This window comes from Aspergillus versicolor (assembly GCF_001890125.1).
Source record: "Aspergillus versicolor CBS 583.65 unplaced genomic scaffold ASPVEscaffold_3, whole genome shotgun sequence".
Taxonomy (NCBI): Eukaryota; Fungi; Ascomycota; class Eurotiomycetes; order Eurotiales; family Aspergillaceae; genus Aspergillus; species Aspergillus versicolor.
In genome coordinates this window covers 1,123,157-1,139,437 of record NW_024467526.1, presented here as the reverse complement: position 1 = coordinate 1,139,437, position 16,281 = coordinate 1,123,157, and the positions used below count along the sequence as shown (strand labels likewise).

Sequence of the window (16,281 nt, the reverse complement as noted above, 5' to 3'; positions counted from 1 at the left end):
AGTCTCCCGCCCGTCGTTGACTCTTGATCCGGCTGCATTTTAAGCACACGATGGATTCCCCCCGCGGGGACTCTCCCGCTCTCTCCGACCACGAGCCCAGAAACTCGAGCTCGTCCGAGAACGATCCTAAAAAGCTCCCTGATGACTTACCCAAGTCTTTGGACGACCGTCGCTCGTTTCCGGCTATACAGCAGGAAACGGAGATGTACGATGCATGGCAAGGTTCGTAGATACTTTCTTTTGTGCCCCCCTCCTCCGGCTGCCCTCCCTTCATAATGGCCTCTCTGTCCGTCTCATTAGCAGCGGCAAAGGGTTTTTTTCTCCTCCGTGGGCGCAAATATGGAACTCCGTATGATTTCTGGATAAAACGCAAACCTGGCTGTTCCATCGGCGGGAAGAGACATATAAGGCAGTGACTGCGGGGGAGATACATGAATACTTTCGAGAATATTATAGTGCTCTTGCTGACCTTTGTCGCTCAATCGTTGATCGTACCCGTATAGGACAATCTCAATTCCTCACTCCTGTCGCCGCAAAACCCCTCAGTTTCAGCCTCGCTTTAGATGATCATTCGCACGACAACGACCATCCGACGAACGCACAGTACGGACACGGTCTCGCGATTTCCACAGACGATGACAACGAATCTACAACCACAGCTCGGCTGGAAGACAGCGATGCCCGATTAATGGAGATGCTTGCCGCGCAGGCTGCGCACCGCGAAGTGGATTCATTGGATGCGGACGAAGAGGCGATTGCAACAGATGAAAAGATGACGGAGGACCGGAAAAGGGAAATATTACAACGAAGCTTGAATATCGCTGCTAGTAATGGTGATGTTGAGCGTGTAAGGAAATTAGTACAAGGGAAAGCGAAGGATTACGTTGATGTGAACATGTCCGATGAGGAGGGCACAGTGCCGTTGATATATGCTAGCTGCTTTGTATGTCTTTTTTTTCCAGTTTCCGACTGATATTTCGAAGCTAACTTTGGGTAGGGACACCAAGATGTTGTTGCCGCACTCCTTGATGCAGGAGCCCATGTTGATCAGCAAGATCGAAATCAATGGAGTGCATTGATGTGGGCTATGACGAATCGCCACAAGATGATAGCGAAAATCTTGCTGGATCACGGTGCGTCGCCTAATATCAAGTCCTCGTCGGGAGGCACCGCGTTCGACTTTGCTCAGCCTGGGAGTGAGATATCCGAGTACCTTCATGAGAATGGTTATAGCTTTGGGCCGAGCGCGATAGAGGACGATTTCTACGACTCGGGGTTTGCACACGGTCGTTTCGAGGAGGAATTTGCAGAAAACGAAATGAAGCGCCGTATGATGATGGAGGAAAGTGCGATTAATCTGGAGGTTGATTTGTCGAGTTTGGGGTTGGATGAGAAATTGGATTCGCAGGATGAAGAAGAAATGGAGGAGGAACAGCAGGAGTTTATATGGGATCGATGCTTGAACGACCAGATGTTCGTCTTCCAAGAGAATGAGCTCGATCGAATACTCGATATTATCATTACCAACATGACTCCGCAACGATCACCATCCCAGAAACCAGTTCCAGCAAATCTGCTTTTCCTCAGTGCGCGCTATGCTCACTATCATGCTAGCCCAGAACTCCTGGCAACATTGCTGGTTTCTGCAACGGACAAGATAAATGACGTCGTCGAACGGTACCAATGGGACATGACCATTCTTGCATTCTGGATCTCAAATGCCACTCTTCTCCTTCATTACCTCAAGAAAGATGGGGGTCTGGTCGAGTCAACGGTGGAATTTCAGCTCCATTTAGCGGAACTTATTAACGAGATCTTTATTCTGATTATCCGTGATGCTGAACGTCGGATGAACAAGGTGCTGGATGCGGCGATGCTAGACCACGAGACTATCCCAGGACTCGATGACATCCCTTTCCAGAACGAGTGGAAGCTTTTCCGCTCTAAAAACAAAAATAAGGCCCCGGAACCGGCTGATAAGAAGTTCAGACCTCCATCTCCAAGGCGCCGAGCGCAGATTTCACCGCGCAACATCACCTCTCTCCTATCATCAACGCTATTTGTCCTGGACCTTTATGATGTGCACTCAGTCATTACCACGCAAATCCTTTCACAGCTCTACTACTGGTTGGGAGCAGAAATCTTCAACCGAATCCTCTCTACGAAACGATACCTCGCCCGAACCAAGGCTATGCAGATTCGCATGAACGTGTCGACATTAGAAGATTGGGCCCGTACCAACAATCGTCAACCGGAACACTATGAGAACGGATCAACCACATCCACGGGGGATAGCACGATGGATTCCGCGCGTAAACACCTGGCGCCTGTGATCCAGCTTCTGCAGTGGCTGCAGTGCTTTTCCTCGCTAGGCGAGGACTTCGAGTCCCTTGTCCATACCCTTCTTCAACTACAGGATCTTAGCCCGGCCCAGCTTCTTCATGCGGTCAAATCTTACCGGCCAGAAGTGGGAGAAAAGGGCCTTCCCAAGGCCGCGATGAAATTCCTGGTAGAGCTCCAACGCGACCCCGAGTTGTTGTTTAGGGAACAGTTAAGGCTTGTTCAAATCAAAGCCGATTCCCTGGCCCCGACATCAGCGCCGACCGAGGATGGTCGTCCGCGAACTCCAAGCCGAGAGCGTGGTCCTTCGGCATCTTCTGTGTCGGGATCGCCCAACGCTGCGGCTTCCATAAAATCACCCGAGTCGAGCGTTGCCTCCCCACGACTGGGGGCAAGCTCTCGGGTGGACGAACGTAGCGGTGCAAACACGGTTTTCCTGGATCCTGCACTCACTCTTCCGTTCTCCTTACCGACAAGCACGGATATGCTGATCAGTTACGGTGCAGGATGGGGCGGGACCAACCGAGAACGGGCGCGCAAGTACATCCCGACGGTCCCGCCAGAGGTCCTAACACGATTTGACCGTGATACCTGAGCCGGGGGAGGATGTATTCGAGTATATACTTACTATCTACTTTGTCTTTGTAAAGCGGCCACGGAGTGTGTGGGGTGTATAATGTTTCTTATCTCACCCGTACTAGCGACGAATGGACGATTTAGAGTACTGCATGAATGGCGTTTGGATTGCCTGATATTCGTGTACGCCGAGAAGATCCTTGAGACAATTACGCTTGATAGCGATAATCATTAAGCTTACTCCAAACGGACGGACACACGAGCAGCAAAGCCTTGTCATTCTAGATGAAACAAGCATTTGGCGGGAGGAGGCAGGAGATCAAATTAACATGTGATGTGGCATGCATCGCAAATACTTGGACAGTGTATATTATTATATCTGAATCTCCGATATTTGGGACTTCCGGCTCTTAACACTGTCAGTCAAATAATAATCGGAGCGGGCCGTTCTGGCACATTTCGGAAGTTTTTTTGTTTTTTCCATCATTTATTTCTTTTTTCGGAGTCTAGATTTCGCTGGCGGTACACGTTTCGTTTACTTCCTCGTCATCAATAAGCCCCCGCCCACGCAATGGCGCCTTCACCTGCCGGTTCCAGAATTATTACGTTCTACCTCGCTCCGCTCTGAGAGCTTCTGGGCTCTTGTTTTAAGCTTCAAAGCCGTTTCATTTCTCACCTGCAGGCTGCAGTCTTGCAGGCTCTCACCCTTAACTTCAGGCAGAAACATCACAGCCTCAGGCATTGAGGCCGTGCACCGCCTGTTATTTCCCGATCTGGCCTAGACGTTTGAAGATCATTTCCTCCTATGGTAAGCATGGTTCCTCATTTGGGCGCTTTCCTGTTCTGGCAATCTGGGGAGATGAACTGCTCAGTTTACGACTCAGACCGTGAATTGCAGTACTTTTTTTCTCACTGCCACTGCCACTGCCGCTGTGTCTCTCCTTCTCCTTCTCCCCTCCTCCACCTCCTTCCTATCTTTCCCCATCATGAGCTAGCTTTCCAATTGCACCTTTCTTGACCCAATGCCTTCTGCCTGCGCCATCATCGCATGCAGGTCCCGCAAGATGCAGCTGCAATGAAAATAGCTCATTGCTCTCTGTCAACCTGCGTCGCTGACGTTGAAAGACATGCTGCTCACCCTGAATCCTTCCTCCCAGAATGGGTTCCAACAACCCTATGACCATTCGCGATTCCGACAATATATCCCCACACTACGCTCTCCCTCACCGTCTACACCTGAGCATCCCACATCCGTACCGCCATCACGGCCAGTGGACTCCTCGATGGACTCCTCTCACAGCAGCTTGCCTCATCCTTCATCCTTAACATTGCCTCCGCCAGATGTCGGCTTCTCGACCATGCCTCCCAGCACGACGAACCAACAACTGCCACCCCCTCCTTCGCAGTGGCAGAGCTCTGATAACGCTATGCACCATTGGCTCCGAGCTAAAGCCGAAGAGGACCGGAGGAAGCAAGAGGAGGAGAAGACACGGCAGGAGACTTTGCGCCTGGAGCAGCGGAGGGTTGAACAGAGCATGCTTCGCGATTCCCTAAACGGCGGGATCCCTCCTCATATAGTTCCGCTTATCTTCTTCGGAATCTGTCAGAATGAATTGCCTCAGCCTGTCATAGAGTTGGCCCAGCAATATCTGGCACAGGTCTCGGGTGCCCGCGCGCCAAACCCTCCTGTTCCTCTAGTTCCGTCGCATTCGCACTCGCATTCGCATTCTCACTCCAATTCCCACTCTCGGCGGCAGTCTATGCATACCCGCCGGGATTCGCGCTCCGGTTCCCTCTCCAGTTCCTATGCTCCTCAGTCATCAGTTCAGCATGCAGTAGCTCCTCCTCCTCCTCCTCCCAATATTCTTTTATCTCAGAATGCATCACATAATACGAGTGCCCCTCCTACCCCTCAAGCGCCTGGAGCGCGCTCTTTACCTACAGGACCTCTGGATTCTCGCGGAGGGACAAGCCCATGGATTAACTACGGCAGTGGGGCGCAGCCCCAGCCGGGCCAGATAAATTTGGGCAACGTACAATATGCCCCTGGCTCGTCTGTGCCAGTTTCCCAGGTCCAACGGAGACCTAATTCTCAGTCACGTCGGTCTCCTCCATCTCTTTACTTCCACCATTGGGTTCCTCCAGCTCAGCCACAATCCGGCGTAACACCTGGGAAACCCCACCAGGAACTACCAACACAGCCCAATAACTCTCGTCGTTCAGAACATCATGCTTCTCCAGGGCGAAAAAGAAAAGCCCCCGGCTCTCATCAGCCCCCTCCAGCTCCGTCTTCTCGTCCATCAGAGTCCCTCCCCGGCTTTTTCCAAACATCACGACCGGGATCTCCTCGAAATGATGGACAGCAAAGAAGATCATTTGCCCACCACCGTCAACTAAGTGCTACAACAGTCACTCATTCAGGTCATCATTTAGAAGATATTAAAGCGGAGCATACCGGGGGGCTGAGCCCATCTCAGATTTCCACAGTTGTTCCCAGGCATACTTCGACGGGCCACGATTCAGCGGACCAGAAACACAGCGAGGATTCTTCACCAATAGCTGACTCTGACAAGAACTTTTCGCGAGCGCTCCATGGTCCGAATACCTCTACCGCGGAGACTGGGCTCCGTGGCTCCTCCATCGAGGGTAACACTCAACATTCCCCGGTGCCAAAAGCACCAGGACCACCTACTCTGCTCCGCGAAACCAGTGGAGAGTAAATCTAATCCACGCTGCTGTTGATGGTTTTGTCTTTATCCGATAGATATATATATGCACACTCCCACATCTCCCTAGAGCTGTCCCTCATCTATGACCTCGGAGATAACGGGGATCGGCTTACAGAGGCCATATACATATACATAAATATGTATATGAAGGAATATTGGAGGAAATTTCGCACGTCGCAAGGTGTTTATTTTTTGCTATTTCCGATTGGCATACAGCTTTGTACATAGCCACCTTATTAGTCTTCTGATGGAGACCCCCTGGTAGCTGGCATGCTAGGGCTTGTAAAAAACACTCTGGAGTGCAGGACCTGGAACTAGATACCGATGGACTTGGCTCATTTGTGGGGTCTAAGTAATGAACAGCTGGGCTACACACACACACACACACACACACACACACAAATGGGAGTTCTCAAAGCGGACGTAAAAGGCAGGAGCTATGTAAATCTAACTGGTATGGTAGGTACAGCCAACCCAGGGACCCTCCTTCCCAAATAGTAATAAAACCGTCAGTTGCTCCTTCCTCAGGGGGCCGTAGTGTTGTGCTAACCAAGGAAGGCACGATCTTCCAATTATTAGAAGTTCGAGAAGAGCATCCGTACCACGGGGCTCAAACTTAGGGAGCAAATTTATATACTGATATGGCAATAGTAACGGTGATTGAATTAGGTAGTAGTAGTATGTAGAACATAAGGCTTGTCCTATTTAACACTCCGAAAACAGGAAAAGAAAAGGGCGAAGGAAAGCGGGTACAAAGTACTGACAGTAGGAGTAGTAACAACTGTATCAAATGGGACAAAAGGGTCACAAAAGAGAAAGGAAGGGGGTATCAGATTTAGGACTGGATCACGATTACACTGGACTGTCTGGATGAAAATTAGGTTGATAAGTTGATATATAAGAAAGCTCTTGGGTCGTATCGTATACAGTTGTGAAGTGAAGGAAATAAGGAGGTGTATTAGTGAGAGTGTGAAGGGGTATAGAAATATTATAATGAAGTGAGGGTATAATGTAGTACAGCCTGATGACAGAAAAATGGAGGTATGCGCCGGGGATGATTGTGGGTGCTGCTGCATGCAAGACGTCAGGAATTGGGTTATACCGCTTCTTCCATCGCAGAATGTTTCTGAGCAACAGGAAACACGAAGGTATGCAGCAACAATTTATTTCTTTCCCAGAAATCTTCAACTGCAAAAGTAACAGGTCTCCCCCCTTGGCGACTGGTGGCGTTGACAGTTGTTTGAAGCCGTTAACGAAAATAAAAGGAGTATGGAGAGAACCAAAATATCAGCCGTAAGAATAAAAATTGTGATTATAGTGATAGCAAAACAATGTTTGTGCAGTCATCGCAAATCATCCAGGCGGAAATCATTCGTGAGCTACCTCAAAGAGTGATCTAGCTCTTTGAGGTATGAAAGGGGGATATTATGATTGAGTGCAGTGTCGAAATCACTGCAGTAATAAAAGGATATAAGTGACCATCACGACCGTACAGTAGAGGATATTGGCGCGTATCTAACCGGACTTTTTTCGGCGGTGGACTTTCCACTCAGCCTTAGCGACACGCATGAACAGTTCGACGTCTTTGATTGGAATCCAGCTAGTTAAAACTTTCATCGAATTCTCGAAATCGGACTCGAGTATGATCTCTCGCATGCCGTCAATGAGAGCGGCCGATGTGGCATGGAGGACATCTAAACTCTTGCCGAAGCCGATGTCCTCCGTTTTGTCGCCATTGTTTGCGCTCGACGGTGGGTGATCAGCATCACCAAGGAGCATAAAGACATCCCACACTCGAAGTTGTGCCGGAAATGGGATGGAGTAATTGAATAAAGTAAGATACCAACGAGTGCCGTATGCTGTAGGTGGAATGCCGACTTCGGTCTGTTGCACAGCGGTCAGTACAGGGCGTGTGCGTCGGCATAAAAAAAGTGGCCAACATACCAGTTTCGAGGCAACTTCTCCTCCCTCCAACCACTCTCGTTCAAAGTCCCCTAGAGCCTCCATGAGTCCCGCAAACCCTGAGCGGTAGAGTTTTTCCAGTCCCCGCAATTGCCACAGTCGAACAAGCATGACAAATGTATGCTCTTCATCATAGTAAGCAAGAAATGTAGCCGCCAGTGCCGCCATACCCTGGACGTACCCCGTATCCGGAAAATAGAGGGACATCGCATGCAAGACGCGGAAAAGTAGGCGTTGACCACCGCGATACCGTCGCCGGAACATGATATGGCTAGAGATCGTCCTCGGCACATCAATATCGATTTGCACGTCGTCAGGAGATGACATCTCCTGATATTCTTGGTAAATCTCAATGAGGGCCTCTTCCGTAGGGCTATCGCTGTGTTTCTTGGCACTCGTTTCTAAGAACGAGTACCACGCTGAGGAACGCCACCGGTCAGGTATCCCCTTCCATGTTCGCTCGACCAGCTTTGAGCTTTTGGTGTCGAAGTCGAAGGTCATTCCGCCTCCATCCTTACCCTTTCGTGTTGGCTTGGCCATCTTCGTCCACTTGTCCTCCCGTTCCCACTCCTTTTTCCTTGCCGCACGCGCAACAGCACTATCCAATCTGTCGTCAAAAGTTGCAGATTCCGCGGGGAGTGTGAGCATATCTCCAGCTTCGTCTTTGAAGCGGCGATTGCGGTTGTGGGGTAGGTGATTTGTTGCTTGACGGAATCGCGAGGTTGACCGGCGCAGGGGTGATCTATACATGCTTTGCGACGAAGTTGGACGGATGGATGTTTCGGAGTTCTGTCGTGAAGGAGATCGGCCTGTAAATGAGCGGTTGCTTGCTAACGCAGAGGGTGGTCGGATAGAGCGCTTTCGTCTGGGCGTTTCTGAGGCCAGCAACAGACTAGTAGAAACTCGCTGAATAGGGCTGAATTCGGCGGCGCCATCGTTGGTGTTTGATGCGCGAATGAACCCATACCTATCGACATCTCCGGCTTTGATATTCTGCCAGTATTCAATACCCCCTGCTAACTCATTAGCTTCCCGTTTGGGGGCTGCTGATGGATCGTCCCGGGCGGGGGATGTTTCAGCGGGTTTCGTGTCGGCTTCAGAGGCACTGCTTTCGAAGGTTTCTGTATGTGTAGGAGTTGGTTCCTCCCAAAGAGTACCGTTCTCCATGGCAAGCGATCTCGCGACCTCCGAATCTGACACATTCTCGTCTCCTTTCGCATACATCAACCTGACTCTTCGAGATAGCATATCCTCATCCGCAGAGATAGCTCTGCTGGGAATACTGCTGCGTCTGACGCGAAGCAACGACGCCGGTCGTGGACGGCTACGGGGTGTTACAGTATTCTCCGCGGCGGAGCCGTTTTGAACCTGTGGAGTACTCTGATCCTGCGAAGTGCTCGGCCTCTGACTGGTGTTCGGCCCCTGAGGGTCCCCTTTTGCTTCGGTTCCCGTTTCTTGCTCCCTGAGATTGCGTTCCAGCTGTTGTCTTTCTCCCTCCTGGATGAGGCTTCCACGCTTAGAAAACCTCATGGTTTGCGCACCAAGTCCGTCTAGCTCCCCGGTTGGGATGTCTAGGGCGATGCCGCTAAATTGGGGTTCTATCCGTGGTACAGGTGGCGGGGATTCTTCCCTACTAAATTCCCCTGACCTCTTGCCTCTCAAGGTAGGCCATTTCCGTTCCGACCATCGTGAACCAGGTCGCGAACCGGGTCTTGAGCCAGGGCGAGAACTAGGCCGAGCTTTGGGTTCGTTGATGACAATGCTGGGAATGCTGCGCAAAGAGCGCAAGCTGGCGGTCGAAGGTTCGGTTTCTTGGGGAGATGTCATTTCCTTGGGTTTCCCAAAAAATGGCGGAGGCGCAAGTCCCGGGTCTGGCTTTATCTCTTGGTGCGTCGGGGTTTCAGGCGCTGATTGATCGGGCCCGCTGGACGAGGTGGTTGTCGCAATGGACTTTCGTTCGGAGCATAGTGAAGGATCGACTGGAGGTGGGAGCGAGGCGAGTTGAGTTGCTGGAGGGTCTGGGGTGGCTGTTCCTCCCGAAGTAGAGGGACGTTCCGACATTTCGACGGGCGCTGAGGGGGCTCGCGTGTCTTCCATTATCCTAGCATGACTTGCAGCTAGAGCTCTTTGTGGCTTCAATGCGCAGTGTGCTTTCACCGGGAACTCCTAACTAACGGCCTTTTAAACTCGTAATTATTTCTTCCGGTTCGTTTCTGCGGATGGGATCGAAGGGAGAGAGGCGGGGGATAATTTTTGGAGGACAAAGTGTCGAATCGTCGCACGAACGTCGCGCCAATTAATCGCACCTAAGATATATAGTACGACGCCCAAGGGGTAAAAGCGAAAGACACCTGTAAGATAGTATCCACTAGGCAGTTGAACATGACCGTCCCCAGGGGTGCGATGCCCAAGAACGGGGGGAGACTTGGGAGCTTGAAAGGATCGAGGCTGCCAGTTGTTGGACCGCGGCGGCTTCACTGCCACTTGGCAGGCGGACAAGCTTCAACGTTCTAAACGGGCAGGTAGCGATTGGAGAAAAGTAGCAGACCGAAAGGACGGTGACTGCGTGGATTAAGGAGAGACAAGAACGAAAGCGACGGAAGAGAGCGAAGGGAGTGGGAATTCGAGTGTTGGAACCAGAAGAAGGGATCGCGAAGGGGGTTACGAATCGATCCACTTGGGGGGATTCATATACAGACTAAGGCCAGCCTTAAGTTCTCAACAGGCCGGGCCCGCTTGCTTGTCTCGGCGCACCAGCAATTCACGGTCTCATTCTTGGAGAAACAAGTGGGAGAAAATGCAGCGAAATTCAGAGCCTGGGGTGCCATCTGATCTGTTCCTCGGTGTTCGCTGCCATGATGAAACTGGAACCCACCTGGCTGGCCGATTCCATGGGCTGGAGGGCGTGCCTAACAAAGCAATTGTTTGGATTGTCACGCAGAGAAAATGGATTTGACGTCAAAATATTCAGTCATGCGCCGCTGGTTGTCAATAGTGGCACTGTTTTTACCGATCTATCGGTCCCTGCGTCGTGTGCATCTGAAACAAAAGGAGCCCGCTATATACTAACTGTTTACCCTCCTTGACTCGAACCAAGAGATTCATCCGATCGGGATACCTGTACACTCCAGGGTTTACTTAATCTGATTTTTCGATGTAAGGACTTTCTAAATTTCCCTTCCATCATCGCTCTTCTTCCCTGTTATTTTGCGCTTTGTTGCGACCCTAGCAGCGCTCCTGGCAATGAACCGCGCACGTATCCCGTCCCAAGTCCCCAAAAAAGTAACTCCAAAACGCCAGATACCAGCTGGCAATAAATGCAACCCCATACGCATAGTGTAGTACATCCGGTGCCCCGACGTTTCCCTGGCATGTTCAAACTCAGGATGGAAAAGTTGATGGGCGGGGTGAATAATAGTGAGGGGAGTAGTAATGAGGGCCAAGAGGCAACAATGACGGACTGGCATGCACCGCAGCCAAACCGTTAACAGACTCTCATTTTCAGGCTACAGTCGCGGTGTTGGCAGTTGAGCGAGATGGCTCACGCCCAGAACGTGATGGTTCAATGGGCTCCTTGGGCAAAAGTTCGATCTGTCGAACTAGGAAGCTCTTCTCATCGGTGAACTGGTCATCATCTGTCCGGTCTTCCAGGAATTTCGGCAGGAATTTTAACAACCGATCTCGATTGTTGATGAGAATCCGTTGCACTGCCACTGATTTGTCCGGATTCGCAACAAATACCTAGCCACATTCCTCGTCAGCACGACCGCATGACTCCATGGTCACAGTCGCAGGATCCTTTGCATACCTTAAAAACGTGAAATCCCTCATATTGAACCATCTTACGGTCATCGCGCAGGAGCTTCATGCAGAGTTTAAGGTTCTCTCCGCTTTCGACATATCGCATCATCACACTGTAGTTGGCGCGGTCTAGTAAGATCTCACCCAGCAGCTTGATACTTTGTCGTTTGGTGACATATGAGTCAGACTGTACGAGGGAAGAGTTGAATTGCGCGAAAAAGTAATCAAAGTTCGTCGCCAGGTACCCGGTCACAAGGGATTTATGGCGCGTCAAGAGTTCCTAGAGGCAAACTGAAGTTAGGACTGACTATCTTCACGGAATAACTCTTTGGTATACGTGCCCTGAAAGTCGTGAAGGCATCTGCACTTAGCTCAAAGCTGCCTCGATCAATCCAATGGAAGAATCTCCAAAAAACACCAGTTCCGCGTTGAGGAACGTTGGGCTGGACCTCGGTCAGTCTAATGGCCGGCTCTCCTTCCTTGGACTGGTCATAAAGAATGATCGCAGCGATCACGTCGAACTTGAGGGCCTCTCTCAAAATAGTGCCACAGGGCATAGCGCTTTGGCTGTGCTCATAGCCCCTGCATAACTCGATAATAATTTCGGGTCGATTGTGTACGATATATGAGATAACGGGCGGGTCCGGTGAATTGGCTTGAGGGGGTTTGAAGCGAAGTATGTGTGAGAATATCGTTTGAGTATCTTTCCTCGCTTCGAATGGGAGGCTGTGAAGAGCGAGCGCGAGTTCGTAAAGTAGGTCTTCTTGTAACATAGCCTGGACCAGAGCGTGGACCTGATCGGTTGAGACTTCAATTTCTGTCGCACACCCAATTAGTATGACAGTCTTGCATGTCGTACTTGAGTTCCCAAAAAAAATGTACGAACCCTGAGTCCCCTGCACCATCAACTTCATCTGAGAAAGCTGTTTGGCCAACTCATCTTCAACCTAACGATGGGTTGGGAGGTGAATAAGTTTCCAATCGTTCGCAATAAGTTCGAGACATTGGACTAACCTTGGGAGCTGCCGATGGCTCACGAAGTCTTGCCAACGAATCTTTAATTGATCTCACAACATCGGATGGTTGGCGGGATCGGCCGCGGTTAAAGAAGAAAGCCATACTTGTTTATCTTATCAATGGCAAAAATTCAGGGGAGGAAAAGAGTCAAACTGCCTCAGAGGATTTGCGAGGAAAAGCGTAGAAAATTGTACGGCATTTGAGATATAGAACAAGCAATCACGGGTGAATTCCGAGGGAGATATACTCGAGGGGTGGGATGTATGTTGGTGCTTTGTTGCTTCGGGAAGCGGTGATGATTGTTGGCGGGGAAGCCGCTTGCCTGAGGCTGCGATTTCTTATCAGCAGTGTAAACAAATCAAACAATCCCACTGAACGGAGGCGGGGCAACCATTTTTGGTAAATTTTCTTCCTAGGCGCTGCAGGTCGACAGAGCCGGTCAATTTGAAGCCCTGGGCCATTTGAAGTGGTATAGACTCATCTAGAGAGGACTCCGCCTGATTTGTACCGGATACAGAGCTTCCAGTGCCGCCTTGACGTTATTGGTTTTTGGTCTACTTCTCACCCCGCAGTAATCGCCATGTCTGCCCCAATTCCTTCAGAGCGTCCCTTAAAGGACGTTGATCGCGATTCCGTTACGTCCGACGATTCGGATGCTACTGATGAGGAGGGCTGGGAAGATCTCGAACCCGATGACGAGACACAGCCAGTCATCGGCCTTTTCTCCGACAAGGTCTACCCGGATGTTCGGTCAATGCTCAAGGAAAGCAAGGACAAGAATGGCTTTGATTTAAGAAAGATACAAAAGGAGCTTGGTGTGTAGACGACCGATTGAACTCTGTGCATTGGACTGTACATCTCGCTGCTGCACCTTTCCGACCTACGCGTGAATGGCATCCCGAAATGGAACTTTGCTAACTTATTTCTCTCCGGACCATTAGACTTGGATTTTCTGGATACCATTAAGCTCGTCAATTATGTACGATCTTCGGTGAAAGATGGCAATACGACACCCGATGTGTCTTCTAAGGAGAGATTCCAAGACGAGGCGTACTTGAAACCCGTTTTGGAGGACGACGCACTCTTATACAGTCTGGACGATATTGAAGATGAGGAGTCGGGAGAGCCTGGCGGCACCCAGGCTGAACGCCAGGTAGTCGAGCTCCAGGAGGAACTAGAACGTCTTCAAATCCAATTCTCGGAGTATAGACTTGCGGTCCAAAAATCGTTGGATGATCAATTGACCAAGGAGGACGATACACTCCCTTCGACTTCTGGCGAATCTGCTAGTCGCGCTTCCAACAAAGCGGAAGAAATTGATTCGGATTATTTCTCCTCTTATGCGTATAACGGTATGATGCTTGGATTATTCTCACGTTGGAGAGAGTTCAGTCACTAATCGGCAATCTAGGCATTCACGAGTCTATGCTTAAAGATACGATTCGTACTGATTCCTATCGGGACTTTGTTTATGACAACAAGCACATATTCAAGGATAAAGTTGTTCTGGACGTCGGTTGTGGGACCGGAATCTTGTCCATGTTCTGCGCGAAAGCCGGTGCCAGAAAGGTGATATCCGTTGACAATTCGAATATCATCGATAGGGCGAAGGAAATTGTCTATGAGAACGGGTTTGGCGATGTTATAACGTATGTATACCGAATTCTGGCGGGTATTTGGGCTCGTGATTAACTCTAGCTTTACAGATGTATTCGGGGCAAGATTGAGGAAGTCACTTTGCCTGTCAAGCAGGTGGACATCATCATTTCTGAATGGATGGGTTACGGTCTGCTCTTTGAAGCGATGTTCGATTCGGTTATATACGCCCGTGACCGCTACCTTGCACCAGATGGACTTATGGCCCCCTCGCATGCCACGCTTCGCATTGCGCCGTTAGCCGATCCAGACTTGGTCACATCCCATATCGGATTTTGGCGCGATGTCTATGGCTTCAATATGAAGAGTATGCTCACTGGTATCTACGATGAAGCACTTGTCCGCTTTGTGCCATCCTCTTCTATGGCTGGGGAATCCGAAATCTTCGCCACCTTGCCACTGCACACCATCACTGTTGAGGAACTATCATTTTTGAAAGAATTCGAGGTGACCTTGAAGCAAGATGTTGACTCCCTCGATGGCTGGTCTATTTGGTTTGACATATTCTTCATGCCATCCAGGCAATCAACGCTCCCACCCAACGCCATTCCATCCGATCTGCAAAAGAAGGGTATCGTGGCGTTTACCACAGGACCGGATGGCAAGGAGACCCACTGGCAGCAAACCATTTGCCTCATCGACCATGGTAAAAAGAAGCCAACTGCATTGAAGAAGGGCGAAACGGTAAAGGGAACGGTTAGATATCAGAAGAGGAACGCCCACTCCAGGTCCCTTGATATCACAATCGATTACGATGCGCAAGTTGGAGAGAAAGGTTCTCAAGAATGGGCATTACAATAGAGATCATTTTTGAATAAAAAGTTTTGTGTTTGTTTCGTGGATACACCGCTTGTCAGTGTAACAACTAATACTAATATACTTCAACTCATAAATTTGCACTATACGGCCGGGCCCGCCCTTGCCGATGGGCATCTCGTTATTTGCGATGTCTCGAACCAGCTTCTGCTTTACTCTGTCGACTATAATGCCTGTCATCGTGCCGTTGTCGGCGGCTATGATGACGATGTGAACGCGAGCGGGATGTAGAGCGCGAACGCCGCCTGTGCGAATGGCGCGAAGGCTTATCGCCGGCCAGCTCGTTATTCCGGCCCCTATACTCGTGGTCTCTATCTGATGAGCCATCGAGTTTAAAGTTTCCTAGGCTATCTTCTGACTGGGACCGTTTCCTACGGTGGCGCGATCGGGTCCTCTCAGCCGCTTTCAACGCATCAAGTTCTTTGCTCCTTTCCTGATTCCACTTCTTTCGTTCCCCCTCAACCGACCTCAGCTGGCGAACGCCTTTCTTCATCGCAGCTAGTGGATCGTTGAGGTCCATCCTAGCTTTCTCTCTCTCCTTCCTCATGGGGTCCTCATTCCCCCAAACGTCCTTGCTAGGTATGGATTCGGGGGCTATAGCGGCACTATGAGAAGCCGAATACCAAGGGTTCTTGCCAATACTTTGACGGAATCCCGCCGCATTGGAGAACCGCATTGTATACTGGTCTTCGTAACTTCGCTGCTTGTCGGCCGCCTCTTTTTCAGCCTCTGCGTTCTTCTCAATTCGTTTCCGACAGCTATCTTTCTGGAAGAAGTTGATGTGTCCATCCTCGTCGTAGAGCGGCGCGTCGTTTTTGCTTTTCCGAGAATGTACCAGTTCCTCCCGTTTCGCCAGCGCAAGCTCCGCGTCTTCTCGAGCAAATCGAATATCTCGATCTGTATCATTCTCTCCGGCCAAGCGTCTCCGCTTTCTGTGACCTCCCGTGTAGTTGGAGCGATCTTCCTTTTCTGGTTGCGACGTGGAGGATTGCGGCGGAGGAGGCGTAGGTGGTCGCTCGCCACGGAGAAGCTGGATTCTTCGTTCAGCATCGACCTCTTGCATGCGGCGCTCCTCTTCTTCTTCGTGCGCCTTGGCTTGCGCTTCATCCCGCTGGACACGCGCGACATTTTCCGGATTGTAGACGTTCCATGACTTCTTCCCGAGGAGGTGCCTAGTGAGAATGACGTATGAGAATCCTTCTTTTAGGATGCAACACGTCAGAGCAGGGACTCACAGAGGCATTTTAGACTGCGGACAGCGAAGAGCGGCCAGAGGCCCACGGTGGTTAAAATGTCGAAAATAGTGATCCTCACTGGGCAGTAACGCAACTCGCAGGCATCCCGGATTCCTAGGTGACGCCGGTTGGTCGGTGGCTGTCGGCAA

The 16,281-nt window shown here is 50.5% G+C and overlaps 6 protein-coding genes across 6 annotated transcripts; 3 read left to right on the top strand and 3 right to left on the bottom strand.

The window, feature by feature from the left end:
- Positions 1-50: 50 nt before the first annotated feature.
- On the top strand, positions 51-2,935 carry ASPVEDRAFT_81565 (DIL and Ankyrin domain protein; the record flags this gene model as incomplete). Its single annotated transcript, XM_040817058.1, has 3 exons — positions 51-222; positions 504-943; positions 998-2,935. The coding sequence occupies 3 exons, from the start codon at positions 51-53 to the stop codon at positions 2,933-2,935; spliced, it is 2,550 nt and encodes an 849-aa protein (XP_040665739.1).
- A 664-nt stretch (positions 2,936-3,599) lies between these two features.
- ASPVEDRAFT_537415 (uncharacterized protein) lies at positions 3,600-5,803 on the top strand. The gene is made up of 2 exons (XM_040814829.1): positions 3,600-3,724; positions 4,042-5,803. Exon 2 carries the CDS (start codon positions 4,044-4,046, stop codon positions 5,634-5,636), a length of 1,593 nt encoding a protein of 530 aa, XP_040665738.1. The 5' UTR covers positions 3,600-3,724; positions 4,042-4,043; the 3' UTR covers positions 5,637-5,803.
- A 1,357-nt stretch (positions 5,804-7,160) lies between these two features.
- Positions 7,161-9,668, bottom strand: ASPVEDRAFT_51259 (putative TBC domain protein; the record flags this gene model as incomplete). Its single annotated transcript, XM_040814442.1, has 2 exons — positions 7,161-7,529; positions 7,590-9,668. The coding sequence occupies 2 exons, from the start codon at positions 9,666-9,668 to the stop codon at positions 7,161-7,163; spliced, it is 2,448 nt and encodes an 815-aa protein (XP_040665737.1).
- Positions 9,669-10,734: 1,066 nt separating this feature from the next.
- ASPVEDRAFT_883938 (Mo25 family protein) lies at positions 10,735-12,527 on the bottom strand (the record flags this gene model as incomplete). The annotated part of the gene is made up of 5 exons (XM_040818307.1): positions 10,735-11,348; positions 11,416-11,688; positions 11,726-12,225; positions 12,295-12,355; positions 12,423-12,527. The coding sequence occupies 5 exons, from the start codon at positions 12,525-12,527 to the stop codon at positions 11,109-11,111; spliced, it is 1,179 nt and encodes a 392-aa protein (XP_040665736.1). The 3' UTR covers positions 10,735-11,108.
- A 289-nt stretch (positions 12,528-12,816) lies between these two features.
- On the top strand, positions 12,817-14,995 carry ASPVEDRAFT_39358 (protein arginine methyltransferase RmtB). The gene is made up of 4 exons (XM_040811904.1): positions 12,817-13,240; positions 13,367-13,777; positions 13,837-14,074; positions 14,132-14,995. Exons 1-4 carry the CDS (start codon positions 13,006-13,008, stop codon positions 14,880-14,882), a joined length of 1,635 nt encoding a protein of 544 aa, XP_040665735.1. The 5' UTR covers positions 12,817-13,005; the 3' UTR covers positions 14,883-14,995.
- Positions 14,683-16,267, bottom strand: ASPVEDRAFT_39356 (uncharacterized protein). Its single transcript, XM_040811903.1, has 2 exons — positions 16,133-16,267; positions 14,683-16,069 (listed from the first exon to the last, which is right to left on the bottom strand). Exons 1-2 carry the CDS (start codon positions 16,138-16,140, stop codon positions 15,019-15,021), a joined length of 1,059 nt encoding a protein of 352 aa, XP_040665734.1. The 5' UTR covers positions 16,141-16,267; the 3' UTR covers positions 14,683-15,018.
- Between the last annotated feature and the right edge of the window lie 14 nt (positions 16,268-16,281).